At 36.2% G+C, this 19,952-nt stretch overlaps 1 protein-coding gene across 2 annotated transcripts in view; it reads left to right on the top strand.

The window, feature by feature from the left end:
* The window catches only part of Dpp10 (dipeptidyl peptidase like 10), a 716,117-nt gene that overhangs the window by 663,563 nt on the left and 32,602 nt on the right, over window positions 1-19,952 (top strand). For both annotated transcript variants that reach the window (XM_031380842.1, XM_031380845.1), the window contains exons 14-19: window positions 1,768-1,859; window positions 2,432-2,479; window positions 7,799-7,920; window positions 9,291-9,338; window positions 17,452-17,550; window positions 17,658-17,727. In XM_031380842.1, coding sequence (XP_031236702.1) covers window positions 1,768-1,859; window positions 2,432-2,479; window positions 7,799-7,920; window positions 9,291-9,338; window positions 17,452-17,550; window positions 17,658-17,727 — 479 coding nt within the window. The remainder of the gene's footprint in view (window positions 1-1,767; window positions 1,860-2,431; window positions 2,480-7,798; window positions 7,921-9,290; window positions 9,339-17,451; window positions 17,551-17,657; window positions 17,728-19,952) is intronic.

The following is a 19,952-nucleotide window of genomic DNA, read 5'->3' as shown; positions in this document are numbered from 1 at the left end:
CCTAAGATCAAGAGCTACAGTCAATTAACGATTGCTGAAAAAGATGATTCAGTCATTGCCAGGAATGAACCCCTACTAGGTCATTCAGTCTCAAGCAGTCAATTAAACTCATGTGTACATGAGCAATGTTAAATGAACTCAGTGGGTTGCTTTTATATATACCTATATGTATAAACCTTCACACACACACATATGTGAGTGTGTGTGTGTGTGCGTGTGTGTGTATGAGAGAGAGAGAAACAAAGAGAAAGTATGTGTGTGTATGTCAGAGAGAGAGAGAGAGAGAGAGAGAGAGAGAGAGAGAGAGAGAGAGAGAGAGAGAGAGAGAGAATAATAATTAAAGAAGTCAAGAATTTCAAAGGTTGTTGGGGGTTCACAGGCATTGAGTAGGGAAGTGAATGGGTGGAAACAATGTACCAACAGTACTCATGTATGAACTTTAAAAAAATATTAATAGAATTTTCAGTATTGTGATTCAATTATATGGGAACACTGTTCTCAAAAAAAAAAATGCATGCATGCCAGAATTTTTAGAGTTCAAATACTCTGATCTTTCGATCTTGCTTTCAACTGATGCATCAAGTAAGAGGAAAAAGAACAAACATTTTCAAAACATTGTCGCTTGATGAATTAATTTTCTAGCTAACCTTCCAAACCTTTGTGTATTTTTTTAGATAAAAGGAAAGCATATTACTTTTTGACAAAAAATAACGAGTAAAACAAAGTAAGTGTCAATGAGAAACCGTGAATGATGAAGAGTCAGGGAAGCTCCATTTCCTCTAAATTGATTCTTAATTAGGATAATGTTTAAAAAGCAAATGCCTGCCATTACTGCTGACACATGCCTATCTTCCAAAACTCATGAAGCTCACTCAAGCATGGTAGCACACGCCTCCAATCCAGCAATTGGGAGGCTGAGGTAGAATGATCTCCAGTCTTCAAAACAAACAGAAAGGTGAAAACTATGACAGGTTAAGAGCACATATGTGTTTTCTGACCAAGAGCCCCAGTCTGAAGTGTTTTCTCTGTCATTGACCTCTGGAGCTATAAGAAAATTTGCCTTTAAGAACAAAACTGTGGGAGTCACAGTTGCAGTGTGAAGAGTGATCAACTTCTGGACTTCCGTAGCACAATTGGATGACTGTGCTTAACTAATATGTTGGACATTTCAATGCTAATAAGAGAGGTTTGTAAAGTTTCCACCCCAAGGAAATGGCACACATCGGCAGTGAAGGACAGGCCAAGCCTGAGCTGTCAACTTGTGTTGGACCGAAATATCCTGTGAGCATGTAGAATGACTCACACATACAGAGAGGAGTGATAAATGTTGGAGGAAGTAGTTAGCTTTGTCTTGGCTTCAATATTCTACAATACAACAAGTGTTATAGCAAGAAACACATAAGGAAGGTGAAGAATAAATAGTATTGCTCAGTTGCAAGAGTTTCTTCTGAAATGTTCACTGTGATGCTGTACAACTGCACAGCTGCCACCTATTTCAGTGAGATCAATAGAAGGCTCTCCGTTGCATGGCCACCTGGCGCTTCCTGCACTGTTTACCTGTGGCCCAGGGATAAAGGCATTGTCCCACCATAGTCTCTTTATTGGAACACATGTGAGTCCTTGAATTTAGTGTAGGAAGCCTAAAGTTGACTGAGAAAGAGTTAGATGAAGCAAAAGCTCCTTGTATTTTTTTTTTAAACCCAGGGTAATGCTGTTTAAGTAAAAATGAGAAATCAATATTTTCAATTTTATTTTTATTTTTTGCAGAGTAAAAGCGAGCAAATTACCGTGCGGCATCTGACATCAGGAAACTGGGAAGTGATAAGGATCTTGGCCTATGATGAAACAACTCAAAAAATGTGATTGCTTTTGCTTCTCTACATGGGCTGGCCATCGGCTTTGTCAAGTGTAATCTTTTCTATTATTAGAGAATTATTCAATGGTTGTTCAAACAAGCAACCCATGTAATAACAACCCTCTCTTTAAAAGCACTGTCTTGGAGCAGGACCAGGTACTGCTCTTGTACAAGACCAACGTTCAGTTTCAAGCACTCACATCAGGAGTCTCATAACTGCTTGTAATTCCAGCCCCAGGGATATCTGATGCCTTCTGTTGGTCTTCATGGGCACTTGCATGCACATGCAACTATACACACTGATATACATATAAATACAAATACGTCTTAAAATTGTTAACCCCACTTCTTTCATAGACACTGCACACAGACTTCTAAAACACTGGAAAAGCTTAAGAAGCAGGGTGATTATTTTATAAACAAGACAGAAGCATTTCCTGAATACAGCAAATTTCTATGTCTGAATAACAAATCAGTCATTCTTGTCTTTTTGACAGGTTAGAAAATTCAAGTAAAAATTAAGGTTCATGAAAATAAATCTACCACTAAAACTTTTGCTATTTTTTCCCCAAACAGTTACTTTCTGAGCACAGAATTTTCTCCCCGAGGGAGGCAACTGTACAGGTAGGTGGTATGAACTCATTTTCCCCAGGTTGGCTTTTCATAGGCTAAGACCACAAGTGACTGTGGCATGGGAAAAAAAAAAACTCAGATCATTTTCCACATGGTGAGGCAAAATACATTCTCTATATGACAACCTCAGACTCATGGTCTTTTCTCTTGGACGTGGACATCAGGAAGTTTAGGAAGCTACACATGGAACAGAATTTTCATTCATTATATTCTCTCTCTGTCTCTCTCTGTCTCTCTGTCTCTCTCTGCCTCTCTGTCTCTGTCTCTGTCTCTGTCTGTCTGTCTGTCTGTCTGTCTGTCTCTCTCTCTCTCTCTCTCTCTCTCTCTCTCTCTCTCCTTCCCTTCTCCTCTCTTTTTTTACTTGGGGATAATAAAAAAGATGCAGCTTGTACTTCAGAGATGATAAAAAGACAGTTTATTCCATAGCCACATATGAATGGTCATAGCAAGGAAAACCTCAAATACAGAATTCCAATGAGGTAACAGTGTTATGGAGCTTTTATAGTAATAGGACAAAGAGGCCATAAATCAATATACTTTTCAGGTGCACCTAGGAACCTCAGGGAGACAACTTACCGTAAGCCTGGGGAATCTGTGCTCTAGGTCTTGGGTGCCAGTATCTAATAATATTCTTAATTTAGAGGTTAGTGGAACCTAGAAGTCTATTCATACATTCCAAGAGGATATATGTAATAGTCATACAATGTTAGTACGTACACAAAGGTGCCAATAAATGGCTCTTAGAGCGGCTAAAATAACCCAATATTATTTGGCTCTGATCCTACAGCATCATAACTTCTCCACAATCACTGAATTTTTAAGCAGTCATTGAACCGAACAAATGTTCAATGCAGCTTCTTTCTTGGAAATTTAATTCACACTGCAAACACCCAACAATGAAGATACAACAAAGCTAAATCTGGTTTTCTTTTTTTTTTTCCCCATTACTTTATTTATTCACTTAACATCCTGATAGCAGCCTTCCCTCTCATCCCAGTCCCCCCTCACACAGCTCCACATCCTCCCTCTCCTGATTTCCTCTGAGAAGAGAGGGAGGAAAGAGACTGAGCTCAGTCCCCCCATCCCATGTACCCACCCACCATGGCACAACAAGTCACTTCAGGACTAGGCACATCGTCTCCCACGTAGGTGAGACAAAGCAGGCAGTCTAGGGGAAGCAGATCCACAAGCAATCAATAGACTCAGGGACAGCCCCCCCCCCCCCCGTTGCAGCTGTTGCTAGACCACGTGAAGACCAAGCTGCCCATCTGCTACATATTTGAGGGGGTGCCTAGGTTCAGCACAGACATGCTTGTTGGTTGGTGGTTCAGTCTCTGGGAGACTCCAACGGTCCAGATTAGTTGACTGTATTGTCATCTTATGGAGTTCCTATCACCTCTGGGTTGCTCAATCCTTCCCAAGACTCCTGGAGCTCCATCTAATGGTTTTGTTTTTTTTTTTTTTTTGTTGGGGGGGGTGGTCTGCATCTGTTTGGTAAGCTGCTGGATAGAGCCTCTCAGAGGAGAGTTATGATAGGCTCCTGTCTGTACACATAACAGAGTCATTAATTTTTATATGCCAGTCTCTTTAAAAAGAACTTCACTCTCTTCCTCTGGTCCCTTCTCTATGACCCTCTGGAAGCTGGGGAAACTATTTCCAGACATGAGATTTCTGTGTCTCTTCTTCCTTTTATTTACCCACTTTTATAGTTTCACAGTATTTTTGGTGCATATGTATGGCTTACTTTTCTCACCTCTACACATTACAGACATTTTCATATTTTCCTAGCAATAATGCCTTCTGCACCAACTCATGTTGAGTTTTGTGTACATCAATCAATGTGACACAAATATAATTTATTCCTATATAACATAATAGCATGATGGATGAGTCCCTGAATACAAATTCTAGCAAGCAAAGGCTTCTTTCTCTCTTTTTGTTTTTCTTTGCCTTTTCTGTTTGTTCTTGTTGTCTTGAGGTTCATAAAGGTAAATGAGATTGTGGGAGAAAGTAGCTTTATTTGAGTATAGAAGGTTTCTTGTTTAACTAAAATGTAGCAACACATATGTGAATATTCACATCTGCTCAGCATGTCTAAATGTGAAATTAAATTTATCAAGAGGTTAAGAACTCAACTATTCAACATTAAAATGTCTCCTCACTCTTCAAGCTTCCAGCAGGACCTCACAAGAATGACTTTTATTTTGAGCAGGCAAAGGGCCTATTATTTCTGGATTCTACATGCACTTTCTAATTTCCATTTCACACACTGGCTTTAAAACATGTCAAGGCTGCTGTGGTTTATTCTCTGAGGAAATTCACTCTGTTTGAAGAAGTTTTACCTCTCCTTACCAAGTAGCGTATACTTTTTGTTTTGAAAGTAAAAACGTATATAGAAGGCTAGGGATATAAAGTGCTCACTGCAAGCATGGAGACTAGAGTTTGGATTTCTGACTCCTGTGCAAAAGCCAGGTAGAAGAAAATTCAGCATTGGAGAGGTGAAGATGTGGGGTTCCCAGAGGAAGCTTGCTTGCTATACTAACCAGAATAAGCAAGCCCTTTGTTCACAGACTGTCAAATGAAATGGAAACCAATTGAAGGAGACATCCACAAACATGTACAGGAGCACACACCCTGAAGAATGGCATCTCTCACATTCACGATGGGTCTTCTCACCTCAACACAATTAAGAAAAATCCTTCTGACATAAGTTCTCAGAACAACCAAATGTAAATAACTCACTATTAAGACTCTAGCTTTTGTGAAGTTGAAAATGAAAACTAAACCTCACAACCATGAGCAATGCTTTAGAGATGTGCATCATATTGTAGTCCTTTCTTTAATAACAAACAAAAACAAAGAAGTAAAAACTTCTAAAAGAAATGACCATTGGAGATAAGCACTGGTCAAGGTCAATGGATGAACTTACTTGATATTTTTGCTCTTATAAGTCTAAATGAGACTTGAATCACATCAACTGTTTAGATGTGTATAGTTGGTTGCCTTGTGATTGTACCATAGCAATCAATTTGCTCATGACCTGAACTAGTGCAGTGAACTTACTATAAAGAGAATATACTGCCAACAAATGTCCTCTTACATGGCTCATGGAGTGCCAGTTAGCTTGAGTGTAAGATGGAATTTGACCCAGAAAACTCAGTCAGAGTCTTGCTTGAGCTGTAAAAAGATCAGACATTGATTTAATTAATTGAAGAATCAGAACTGTTACCAAATCCAGTGTTAGTATTTTTGTCTAAAAGCATTGTATTTTTTTGTTTCAGAAATGTCATAATCTGAGTAGTATAAAAGAGGGTTGTGGAGATACTCAGTGGATTAAGTACTTACTGTATAAGCCTAACAATCCGAGTTCTGATCCACAGCACCCATGCTAAAAGGGGCTATGCATACTTGCATGATTACATTGTCCTGAATGTGTGGCAACACAAGAAGATTCCTGGAGCTTTCTAGACAGACAGTATAGATAAAGTAGCAAGCTTCAGTTTCAGTAAGAGATTCTGTCTCAAAAATATGAGGAGAGGGGAAATAGAGGGTAACACCCAATGTCAGAAATTGGCTCCTGTGTATGCATGCCCAGGAGTTACTCCTAAATTTATATGCATATTTCATATAAACATACACTAAATAAGTAAGTCTTAAATAACAGTGTGAATCTCTATGGAGCTTGACTGTGAAAACTTTATGGAAGAGGACAGAAAGACAATGGCTTCAAATCTTAGTGTTACCAACCCAGAGTGAACTATGCAACCCAGACACTCACTCTATCTAGAATGATGGTCGGACATCACTGCAAATATATCTAATAAAACTGGATTGTGTCCTAAAAATGATTACAATGACATATTTTATAACCATAGTTCAAATAAATTTATGTGATTATCTCACAAGATAATTCATCCCAGAGTGAATTTTTAGGTGCCTAGTATGTCTGTGGAGTGTGGTGATATCACAGCATTTCAAGTATGAAGTTGTAACTCTGAGGGTTGCATTTGCAGTAAGCCTGAGTTCATTCTTTCAACCTTGTGTCCAATCTACTACCTCTTCTCTTCTGCTGAGGATTGTCATATACTCTATGTTAAAATTAAGAGTGTTACTACTCATGAATGCAGATATATCAAAAATTATGGCCCAATCTAAAATGTGGTTGAGAACACTTTGCTCACATAAGCGTTTGTTAGTATATACTAATTATGCATAATAATGTCAGTATGAGATTTTTATCCATGCATATAATATACTTAAATCGCATTCACTTCCCTTGGCCTCTGTTACTTCTGTTGACCTTCTTCATCCTTTCAAGTAACTATCATGTAGCGTGTGCTGGGGAAAGAATAGGACAGATATAGAGATGGAGAAAGTTTTGTTAGGGTTATTTACAGGAACATGGAAAACTTAGGAGTGTCTAAACCACAGAAGGATATGTCTCTTCTTTGCCCAAGAGCCATTAGCTGCCAGTAACTCCTTAGAATATCCGTCATGAGTACTCCTCTCCTTTGGTGAAAAAGAAAGCATATATGTTCATTCGCTGACTAGAGTCCTTTTTCAACATTGACCTTGAATGTCAGTAGTATTTCAAATATTTTCATTCACAGTGAAGTTTCTTTACTAAAAATCTCAGTGCCCATCTTTAATAAAACAAGTGAGGATAGTGAATTCTCATGTTTACACTGTTGAAGTTACAAAGTCATGACCTTCATTTTGAGAGTGTTTTAGAAAAATTTATTCATCTTTTTGGCTGATATTTATTGAGGATTCCTTGTCTTTACCTCTATGATCTACTTTTCTTCTAGACTGTAATACAAAAAAAAAAAATGTAGAGACTAGAGATACCTCAGCATTTAAAAAATGTCTGCACTGCACTTGCAAAGGACTAGAGTTCAGTTTCCAGAACCCTGATGCCCTCTTCTTGCCACAGGCATCCACACATACATGTACACACACATATAGGCATAAACATAAACAAAAATGAAATAAATATTAAAAAGGGAAATGGAGCTTAACAATAAAATATAGTGAATCACACAGGAATTGGTATATTTATTTAGTCATATTCATCTAGTACTCATAGGCACATACCATAATATTATTGTTATTCACCAGAAAAAAAGTGTATATTTCTTTATTATAATAATGAAAAGTGAATTTGCATGTCTTGAAAGAATCATAAGTTACAAGGAATTGTCACAGGAGCTACAAAGCAACTTTTCTATTTGACTGGATTTAAATGTTGATACCATTATTTTCAAGGTTCTATAATAACAATATTTCTCATTTTTTGTCTTATTTTTCTAGTGCTTCTACTGAGGGATTATTGAATCGTGATTGCATCTCATGCAACTTTATGAAAGAAGATTGCACATATTTTGATGCCAGCTTTAGTCCCATGAATCAACATTTCTTGTTATTCTGTGAAGGTTAGATAGTATATGCTTTTCAATAGGATTCACTGCATATAGTTGGTTTAACCAATTTACATTACCATCATTAATAGGTGTTTTTATCTCATGAGATTTGAAGCTTAGTCCATTTTTTCACTTAGAGGAGGCCAAAAGAGGGCATCAGAATTCCTGGAGCTGGAGTAGGTGGTTGTGAGCTTCTCAACTTGAGTACTGGGAACTGAATTCACATTCTTTCAAAGGATCATGTCCCTAACTGCTGAGCCATCTCTCCAATATGCTCAAAATAAAAATATTTAGAAATTAAAACTTAAAGTGGATAAATATCAAAATGGATAAGTAAAGAGGTAGGCAATTATTTTGACAAAACCACAGTATAATCAAAATTTACCAATTTTTTTTAGAAAATGTCTTCCTCACAACTAGTTTTGTTTGGAGATAAGGATCAATTGGGACAAAAGAGCCAACAGCACTGGTAAAATACTTTCCTTGTAAAAATGAGGACCTTAGTTTGGTTCCCAGAAGTCACATTAAAAAATGTTGAGTATGATCACATGTACTTATAATCCCAGTGCTAAGGAAGAGAGGCAGGTAGATACTCAAGGGTTTGCTAACATCCAGCATCACCTGCTTGGCTAATTTCAAGTCAGGAAGAGAAATTTTCTCAAAAAAATTAGACATCAATGGCATCTGAAGAGCCATACCCAAGGTTGTCTTTGACCTTGACCTGCATGTTCATGTTTGCATGTGCGCACCCACATGCACGCTCACACATGCACACAGACACATGTACATGTTCACACAGAACACCCACACTCCTTCATATAAGGACTTGGAATTTGTATGAACTCCCTCTGCTTCTTCTCATTTGGGGCTGAGCAATGGTTCCCACCTCTTATCCCTTCTTTTGTCTTATTCTTTTGTCACACCATAGCCTCACATGGAGATATCTAGAGAAATCTTACAAGAATATAATAAAATAATCTTTTCCCCTTTAATGTGGTATTGTACCTCTCAGAGACAAAATTTAATTCATACATTCCCCTTGGAATGTAATGAATGGCATGAATTCTGTTTGTTTAGTTACTGTTTTGTTGTTTTTTAAACATATAGTACTTACATTTGGATAAAGAAACTCTATCATGTAGTGTTTATGGTAAGCATGACTTAGATGTTCTTATTGTATTTATTTATTTGCTTGTATGTGAGTATATATGTGTGTTTGTATGTATGTATGTATGTATGTGTACAAAGCATGATGCAAATGTGGAAATCAGAGGACAACTTAAGAGTCAGTTCTCTCTTTCCACCATTGGCTCGGCAGCAAACAACTCTGTGTATTCAGCCATCTTTTTAAAAACCTTTATATGTGTATTTTTAAATTCTAGGTCCAAAGGTACCAGGGGTCAGCCTTCACAGCACAGACAACCCATCAAGTGAGTACCTGAGAAGGCAGGTTTGAGAATAAGATTTGGCCTTCATCCTGGGCAAAGTGGAAGTTTTTTGTTTTATTTTTTGTTTATTTGTTTGTTTTTGTTTTGCTTTTTCATTCTTTGTGTCATACTCTCTAGAACCTTCCTCAAAAAGATCCTCAGTGCAAGGAGTGCTTTGTAAAGGACTTTAAGTTGACTTTATGTATGTTAGTAGAACGGTAAAGTGAGTGGTTTGATCATCTGACAGCTTAGGTTAGATCCTGACAACTGCTGAATCTGAATCCCATGAAACATGATTGACAGCTGCGTGCATTCCCACCTACTTGCCACTGAGTTCCTAGATCGTTGCTTCAGTCCCATGTAGGTTATGTTCAATCCCAGTGCTTTTGGTAGATATTATGATATTTCATAGATCATAAATATGCCTATTTATATTGAAAATTCTATTTGCTTGTTTGACCTAGAAGTAGAGGGCCATGAGTTCCCGTCTTTTTTGGGGGAAAGAAAACATGTTGTATTCTATTGATTAAGGTAGTATCAAATTCAGAGATAGTGATAAAATATTTGGAAAAATTATAAAACATTTATGTGGTTTATTAGTATTTGTACTAGATATGCAGACATTCATATGTATATATGTATATATATATATATATATATATATATATATTCACATACATTCACTTATTTCATTCGTATATTCATTTACCCACTTTATTCACAAACCATGTTATTAAATAATGCAGCCAAGTGTCATTGATGAGATAGTTATGTGCTTAACTTAAAATAGAACCTTAAAAATTTAAAATGGGGTGAGTGAAATAAATATATGATTAAGCCAATTTTCTTTGAAGATTTAGTAAATGATTTTTTTATTTTCTGTGTATGTATGTATGTATGCCCATATACTTAATGTATGTACATGTACTCTATGAGTACAGCAGTTCCCATGGATGCGGTAGGCATTAGATCCCTTGGAACAGCATTTATAGAGAATTGTGAGCTGCCCAGTGTGAGTACTAGCAAGCATGTCTTCTGCAAAAACAGTATGTACTCTTACCTAGCAATCACCTCTCCAGTCCCCTGCTGAGCTAAACTTAGAATGAATTTCTGCATTAAATTGCGTTCTCATCCCCGTCTGTCACCTTTGTTTCCTAAATTTACAAAGTCAAAATTCCTATGCTCTAGTGAGCTGTATAATCTTTTAAATTTACTTTTATTTATATAAATGTGAATATGTGCTGTGTTTGTCCAAGTGCCAGTAGAGGTCAAAAGAGTGTGTCACATCTAGAAATGGCTGCTGGTTGTGAGCTACATGATATGGGTGTTGAGAACTGAACTCAGATATTCTGTAAGAACAGTATTCATTCTTTACCACTGAGTTCCATCTATATACGCTATAAAATGTTAATAATAAATTTTTACAGATTAAGTTATTTAAGTCAAAGAGGATCCCTGAGATTAGTTTCTTATTTTATTTTACCTGTAGAGAAACTGAGTTTCAGACAGGTGAAAGGACTTAGCTAGAATCATATGATTACTTAACAGAGCCAGAAATCAAATGAGGTAGTTTTATCCTGAGTCACATTTAGCAATGCAGGCATCTTCTTTAGATGGTCATATAGGTATATATGTGTAAAACTGGAACGCATGTGCCATTTAAGAAAAGAGAGGCAGCCCATGCTGAATCATTTGAACCTTAAGAAATTCACCATCTGCTCTCATGAAGATGGATCCTGGATTAGTGCTGTTTTCTTGTATGGCTGAAAAGTAGCCCATCATCTATTTCAATTTTTATTTGCTTCTCTATCCCCATCTTCAGAACCTGTCTTAAAGGAGATGTGATAAATGACTGAATCTAGTTACTACTCATAGCAAAGATGATTATTTTGGACAATCGTAACCCTTTTATTTCTTTGCATATAGAGAGTCCTTTGCAACATGTGTAGGAGTTAAGATATCCTACATTGAGATTAATTGGAAGCACCTACTTACTACTTTGATTAAATTCTATAATATGCATAATTCATAGAAATAGCAAATTTCTAAAAGCAGCCAATGCCTTCATTTAATGGTAAACATTTGGTAATCAGGGCAACAGATTTGGAGAACCTACTTATGATTGCAGTATCCAAGTAGAGACGGAAAGAAAAATAGAAAAGGAATTTTAATTTTGCAGATAGAAAGTCATTGTATGAGATTACTCCATCCTAACCTCCTGAGCCCAGAAACATGGCAGCTAAGAGCTCTGAGGATCATTTTTCAGCAGACAAAGGGGCAAATACATTTACAGTAGGAAACATATTTGTGACCTATGAAATGTGGCAGCTCATGGTGTCTCATTACATATTTAATCTCTGTCAAAGAATGACTCCAAGAAAAGTCTTTATGAGATATGTATTTAATTTTACCTCATTGTTACAGAGCCCTGTTTTTATAACACTGCTGAAAATTACAGAACAATTCTCCTGACAAGTTAAAAAATATGGATAGTGTTCCCACCAAGAAATCAATTCTGACTGCCTTTTGATCAAAATATACAGTCTTTCAGTTGGCTGCATGAACCAAAGTCAGGTGCTTGCTTTTCTTTTGAGGGACAATTATTTAGGGAGACAAAGTTTTTTATTCAATGACAAGTGGGTCTGTGGGTTGTTAAAAATAGAAACATCAATGAGGCAACCTTAGCTGTTCTTTGAACAATATGAAGTAAGATATGCCTTGAAAAGAAAATTGTGAAATGTAGTACTACTTAAAGAAAATGAATAAAAACAGTAAATAAAACATTATATCACTATCTTTCCTAATAAATTAATAAAAAAGCTTTATTTTAAAGATCACTGTGTAGGAAGAGGCTCTCATAGTTTATTTTAATCAGAAATGTAAAGAGGAACAAACATTTAGGAACATAGCAAAATCTTCAGCCATCAGTTTTTCATATTTTCTTTTTCTTCTTGGCAATAAAAGCTGGCTAAAAATAATCTAAATATAATTTTATAAAACAAAGATACTGATGGTTGTACATTATGTAAAACTGCAGGAAGGGACCAGGGGTATAACTAAGCTATTGGAATCCCTCCCTAGCATACCTAAAGTGCCAAATTCAATCACTAGCACCGTATAACTTGGGCATGGTGAGTCATTCCTGTGGTTCTACCATTCCAGAGACAGAGGCAAGATGAACAGAAATTCAAGCTTGCATAGGTAGCAAGTTCAAGATTAATCTGAGATCATGAGATTCTGTCTCAAAAATAAAACAATGACAAACCACAAAGTGATTGTCTTGAATATTTAGAGAGGTTAGATTTACATGAGATCCTTTCAGGTGATTTTTGTGTTTGTTGTTTCTCTTTTAATATTTTCCAAGTGCTCTATTCTGTTTATTATGGACTTCATCCATTGTACTAATACATTTTTACCTTGTGAATGTTTGAAACACTCCTTTCTATTTCTGTCCGTATTCACTCAGTTGTATCATAGTGAGAGATGTGTTCAGCAGGCTCGCTGTTTGGAAGGTTTGTTGTCCACAGACAGCTCCATCCCACTGCTACAGCCTTAGAGGCTGTGCTGTTTTCTTGTCAGTTCCTAGGACAAGCAGGGCATCTCGTAGCAAGAATGAGGAGCAAAGCTCCCTGCCTGTGTGTTCTTCCTTCTGCTTACACAGCTAACAGCATTCCAGTATCTTCTCTTTGCTCCCCAATCTGTACTTTTAACTGAATGTCTTAGCATTACTTCATCTTATATGGTTTGATGAGGATAAGTCATGTTTACTAAAACCTATTTTCTGATTTATTATAATTTATAGTGTGCCCATGCGATTTTGTGTATTAAATCTTTCTTAAATTTGTTTTTCTTAAATCTACAATTGAGTTCTCTGTGCTCATAGAGGGATATTTATTTTCAGAGTAAGTTAATTCCATTAGAAAAATTCCAACTGCTGTTATAGTGATGTAATTAGGTTACTTGTAATTAGGTTTTGCCCCACTGGTAATTTATAATAAGTTATATGAAATTACTACTATAATGCTCCATGTTTTTCCCACTAGATGTTCTTATTCATTTACTTAATTATTAATTGTAATACAATAATCTAGTGCATTTTTATAAAACAAAATAGTAAATATGATTTATGTTTGAAGGTATAAAATAAAAATTTAGCAAACTTCAATGTCAAGTAATTTTCACTAACAATGTTGTCAGATGATGCTGGCATCTTGGGTATGCAAAATGTAGTTGTTTTATCTAGAACTATTCAGTGTGCTATTATAATAGTACTGAAAATATGAATGGTTAATGATAATAGACAATAGAGAGTAAGATTTTGCAGTTTTAGGGTAAGTAAGATGCCTCAGTGGGTAAAAGTACCTGCTGCCAAGCTTATGAGTTCTACTCCCCAGGCATATGAGGTTATAGGAAAACACTCCCAGAATTTGTCCTCTAACCTCCATATGTGTGTCTTTGTAAGCACATGCCTTTGATCACAGGTACACACACCACCAAATACCTAAATAAAAATATAATCAGTTTTTTTTTGAAACATGAATTCACACTTTATAACATTTATTGTAAAATGTTGTGATGGCTTCTTTAAAAATGTGCTACCATTTAAATAGCACAGGCTGGCTGAGTTTTAGGAAGATCAAAAAACACATTCTCCACAATCTCTGTAATTTGGCAAGATGTTTAATAAGCAGAAATTTGTTAAGAAAGGGATCATACATAAAAGTTATAACTCAGTGGATTAAACAGAAAGGAATTGATTGTGATATAATGTGATCATTTCTTTTGGTTTCTAAGACTGAGGATGGAATTTTCAGTAAGTCACTCAGTCAGCATGGGTGAAACCCTGGGGTCTATTCGCAGTATACTAACAAAACCAGTAGGAAAGCTTATAGTTCCCTACAATAGATAGATGACTAAAATAGAGGAAATGCAAGGAAGGTAAATAAAATAAATTGGATGTGGTCTTATAAAAATAAAATAATAAACACAAAACAGTTGAAATGAAAACCAAATGTGAGTGGATACTACTATCAAAGGAAGTATCAATTAGGTTGTGGGTTTGCAATATTAGCAGAAAAAACCTTCCAAAAATACATTAAAAAAGTGTAACTGGCCAAAGACTTCTGTTGACAATGGTCCAGTATCTATGTCATATCTCTGGCTATAATCAAAGAGACAGCAGGACTTGTTAAAATAGATGATTAAATAATAGCCAGAAATTACCAAAATATTATTAAAAATTTTAAAAATGAGTAAAAATTGAAATAAGGTAAATTTTAGTGAAAAGCATATTGATGGACAGAAAAATGAAGCTGCAAAGGGCTCATGATAAAGGAGAAAACATTACACAAGTGTTAGATCTACCCAGTTGGCACGGCAGTATTAAAATCTAATTATATGTATTTCATCAGACAAGAAGCAAACTGAATACCATGGAACCAAATATTTAAAATAAAAATCCAAGATGGCCACATAATAAGACCTTGTCTAAGAAAGAAAGTAAGGCTATACCATCTGTTACCTTTATTCTAAATTTAGAATCAAATAAAACTAAAGGAGGAGGAGGAGAATAGAATAACCCTTGCTGAAAAGCTCCAGTGGGTCACTTGTTTACCTTGACAGCATAAGGTCATGAATTCAGTCCCCAGAATTGTAATGAGCACTATGGGTTGCACTTATCATCCCAGTCTGTGGAGGAAGGGACTGGGAGATCTCTGGGGGTCATTGGCCAGTAAGAGACCCTTTCTCAAATGAACATAAGGGTGGACTGCAGCTAAGGAACCATATGAGGTTGTTCTGTGGCCCTACAAGATAGATGCTGTGCCATCACCATCCCCAAGGATGAGTGAGAGAGAGAGAGAGAGAGAGAGAGAGAGAGAGAGAGAAACAGAGACAGAGACAGAGAGACAGAGAGACAGAGACAGAGAGAGACAGAGACAGAGAGACAGAGAGACAGACAGAGACAGAGATTCTCATGAATTTAGGTATGAAACTCGTTTACTACATATTACATTTAGTATGTATTAAATGACTAACATTTTATGATTATACAATGTCTACTCATTCCATATTGCTGAAATCACTCAATTCAATGTGACTCCCTTATTTATGTAATAATCACAAAAGATTAGAAAAAAAAACACTTGATAAATTTGACACTTACAATGTAGTCATAGTACCTTCAAATGAGCAATACAAAAATGTAAAAGGAATGCCTGAACTTTATGACAATATCCACAAGAATACTATAGCGGACATTGTGTGTAACACTGAAAGACAGATTCTACTGTGGGATCTAGGAAGGCAAGCTTGCTTTCTCCAACCCATTCTATACAATATTCTATTAGAAGACATAGCCAGGACAAAGGCAAGAATAGTAAGAGGAAAACTGCCTTTATTTGAAGATGACATAGTTGTAAAATAAAGCTTTTTGTCTCAAAAAATACTATTAAAATGAGGAAATATATAATAATTTCAGACATATATATAATTCAAATATGTTACAAACATGATGATAATTAGTTTAAAATTCTTAGCATAATATTGGTGCAATACCTAGAAATTATCTAGTTAGAACATATGTTTCATAATATCAAATCTATGCTATATGTCTAAGAAACATCAAAGACTCAGATATTTACACACACACACATACAAACACACATACACATACAAAAGGTCACATACTTTAGCATGTAAAATATTCCCAGATGCACTTTTATATGTAACAAAATGTGAATAAACTTCTAGCAAGTTAGTTATATACTTTCACAGTCTCACAGTCAATGAACTTAAAAAGTTTAATTGCTTTTATTTATTCAATATGTGGCATCCTCATGTCACAGTACATGTTCACACATCAGAAGGCAATGTGTCCTTTGTCCTACCACAGGGGTCTTTAGTATCAGCCTTGGCTACTAAGGCTACAGGATTCACACCTTTACCTTCAGAGCCATCTCCCAAGAAAATCACTCAATTTTTAAATCTCTATTTGATTGTTAGTGTTTTGTTATCTTTCCAATGCATCAGTGGCATTTACAGCATTTCTATTGATCTAACTAAAAGATATTTTCTTCTTAGACTATAATTATCACATATCTCCTATTTTGCCTGTTTAGTTTTGGAATATGAGTTTGTGCTTTTTCCAGCTTATTGAACAGTTGGGCTACAGTTTTAACATTCTCATCTGAGACTGATAGCATGTAGGTCATTTTCACGTTGCTCCTTCTGACTATGTTTTGTTCTTCTGAGTTTTCATATTGGTATCCAAATGATCCAACTTTTATCTCATTTTCAGCTACATATTTTTTTATCCTTTTAAATATTCTGAAGGATATTAGTGGAGTAATAACACTTTTATTTTGAAAACATAAATGGTAATTCCCATGTACTGGAACAAATGGGAGGAAATTCACCAAAATGAGGAAGTTCAGTTGGAAAACATATGCAGTGGTATAGGAGACAAAGTTGAGATTTTCCTCCACGCATGGTACAGTGCCTGACAAGTAGAAGTCGCCTGATATTTTATGGTAGTAGATTGACTCCTAATTATTGGATAGAATGTAGCTGTCCATATGCCCATTTTGGTTTACAAAATGCTTTAGTAGATTACTTTTATGACTTGTCAATTTCATGGATGCACACAATGCATTTTGACCATACTCATGGTCAAAACATGCCTCCTTTAACTTCATGCCACCTTTTTTTCTAAAACCTCAGAATTTCACTTTGTGTTGCTCGGGTATTCATAGGTGTGGAGACATCCACCAGAGCATGTCCAACCCACAGGTTTAAAGTGAAATGTCTCCTCCTCTACTAGCAATCAATAGTTCCCTGACTAGAGGTGCACTTTTGAGCATCTCCCCATTCCATGCTGACATTTCACTGACTTTAGCTTGTGCAGAAAACCATGCCTGCTCTGAGATCATGAATGCAACAGTTTCAGTCATGTCCAGAAGACAATGTTTTATCTTAGTCCACCTTGTTTATGATTCTAGTAACCTTTCCTTTCCCCTTTTCTGCAGCAGGCCCTGAGCCTTGGGTGGGGATTGGGGTATGATGCGGATGAACCATTTATGGCTGGGTGTGCCACAGACACTTATTCTCTGCTTTTCAGGGTATTTCACCTTGGAAAACAATTCTATGATGAAAGAAACTATTCAGAAGAAGAAGCTCGCAAAGAGAGAGATTAGAATACTTCACATTGATGACTATGGTAAAAATTGACACATGATACACCCTTCAAGAAAAGCTTTCTCTGCATCTTATACTTTTACATTTAAATGACTCTCCATCTTTAATATTTTGCTCTTTCTTTAAAAGAACTTCCTTTACAGTTGTCCCTTCCCAAAGATTTTATGGAGAAAAACCAGTATGCCCTTCTATTAATAATGTAAGTATTTTATATTTTATTAAAATAAATGAATCTAAAGATTTGATAAGTATACTCTTGTGCCTCAGATAACAGGTTTATTAAATGAAAATTGGAATTATTCTGGCTTAGCTAGTGTTTTAGTTTCATTTCTGCTCTTGGGATAAAATATCTGGATGATACACAACTTATGGAAATAAAGGTTTATTTGAGTGGGAAGTCCAAATTACAGCCATTGTTGTGAAGAAGTCAAAGCAGATAAATCAAGAGCAAAGAGAAATTAATTCATTTATGCTCTGTTGGTTGTGCACAGCTGAATACTCCATTCTTATTTAGCTCAAGACTTCCTGCCTAGGGGATGGTGTTGCCCACAGTGTAATGGATCCCTCCACATCACTTAAAAATCAATGCAATCCCTTATAGATGTGCCCAAAGCCAATATTATATAGTTAATTGCCTACTTAAGACTCTCTTATAAGATGATCCTAAATTCTGTCAAGTAGACAGCTAAAAATTCTTCACCATAGCTAGGAAATGGCATCAGTTAAATGGATTAAATGTGTGCCTTATTGTGTGAGAATTTTTTTTTTGATACATCCTCAATACTATAATAAATCTGTTTCTGTTATTTGAAATATAGGTATCAGGCAGCTTGGTTTATGTATATCTGTTTAGTAGTTATTGAACACTGTATTATTGATCAGTGTTTTTACAAAATGAACAAATGCATTGTTTCTATTTTTAAACAATTGGCTAGGTCTGTTTTGCTCTTTTATTTCACATTCCTTGACTTGTGGCAAAAGAAAGCAAGTCTGTTTAGGAAACCAGAGTCTAAGAATGTTCAGCCTTACAATTGAATTTATTCATACTTTTTATGAGATCAGGACTGTATAGACTTCAGCATCGAGATACTAACACCTCATGGTAACTGATGTCATGCTCATTTAGCCTTGAGTGCCTGTGGCTTATCAGTTACTGATTTACTAAAAAGCCCGGTAGCATATTGATCCACAATGCTTTACATTATCAGAAATTATGTTCAGTGTGTTAGTACAGGAGAAAAATGAACATGTCTTATCTTTCCCAAGTATACAGGGTGACTACTCTGGAACTTAGTCTGCTTGTACAAAGTCTAGTTTGCCACCTACTACCTTCAGGTCTTCAGGAAAGTGTCATAATTTTCTTCATAGTAGTTCATTATAATTTAGCTCCCTGTATGTATTAAATGAAATGAAATACATTCTTTGCTCTAGGTCTCCACTGTGCCTTCTCTAATTCATGTGAATCATAGACTTCTAATGCTGGTTTACACTCTTTAGTATAAACTATGTAATTAATTTGTCGTGTGTGTGTGTGTGTGTGTGTATGTGTGTGTGTGTGTGTGTGTGTGCAGGCCAAAGGTCAACCTTAGTCAGTGTCAGTTGTCTCTTTGCAGAGACAGGTTCTCTCATTTCCTAGAATCTTCCAAGGAAGCAAGGCTGGCTGGCTAGCTCTACCTCCAAGCTCTGGGATTACAAATATGCATCATCACACAGAGGATACTTTGTGTAGATCTTGAGTGATCTAAGTCAGGTCCAGACATTGTTTTCCCCATCAGAGCCAGAAAGAGCTGCAATTGCCAGTGGTAATTTTCTACATACTCTTTGTTAACCCTTCCTTGGCTCTTCCCTCTAACCTTTTTTATTCTTTGCATACGATATGTTGAGGAACATACTAAAGACACTGAAATAAGGAAAAGGGAAAATGAAAAAAAAAAAAAGATGTTGCCTTAGTCACTGTTGTCAAAATAACTTCCCTGAAGGAGCCGTAAACATCTACCTGTCCTTCTGATATCTCAAGATCAAACTTAATCATGATTTCTTCAGTTCTGAGGGTTTATTAGGGTTACTTACAGAGCAGTGAGGGAGAGGTTTGCAAGCAGGAGCATGGGTGACCTTAAAGCAGCTACAGTCAAAAGTCTGTTCCCAGCAGGTTTGATGACTTTATCTGGCTGCACTTCCCAGAATGAGAGGATGCACATTCTGAGACCAGAGCAATTGGCACAGTTTCATGTGATTGGGAGGGGTGATTGTATAGTGGGACGAGGGTCTCATGGTTCCTTTCTCCCCCTCCTCTCCGATGAGAAGGCTCAGCAGAAATGAAAACAGTAGCAGTTTAGCAAGGAGAATAGTCCTATCTTTTAGGCTGGTATCCTTTTGGGAACAGGGATTTTGTTTGTCCTCGTTGCTTTTGTCTCAAATTTATTA

Source organism: Mastomys coucha, unplaced genomic scaffold (assembly GCF_008632895.1).
Source record: "Mastomys coucha isolate ucsf_1 unplaced genomic scaffold, UCSF_Mcou_1 pScaffold1, whole genome shotgun sequence".
In the NCBI taxonomy this organism is placed as follows: Eukaryota; Metazoa; Chordata; class Mammalia; order Rodentia; family Muridae; genus Mastomys; species Mastomys coucha.
The sequence above is the reverse complement of the archived record's forward strand: the minus strand, read 5'-3'. Positions and strand labels throughout refer to the sequence as shown.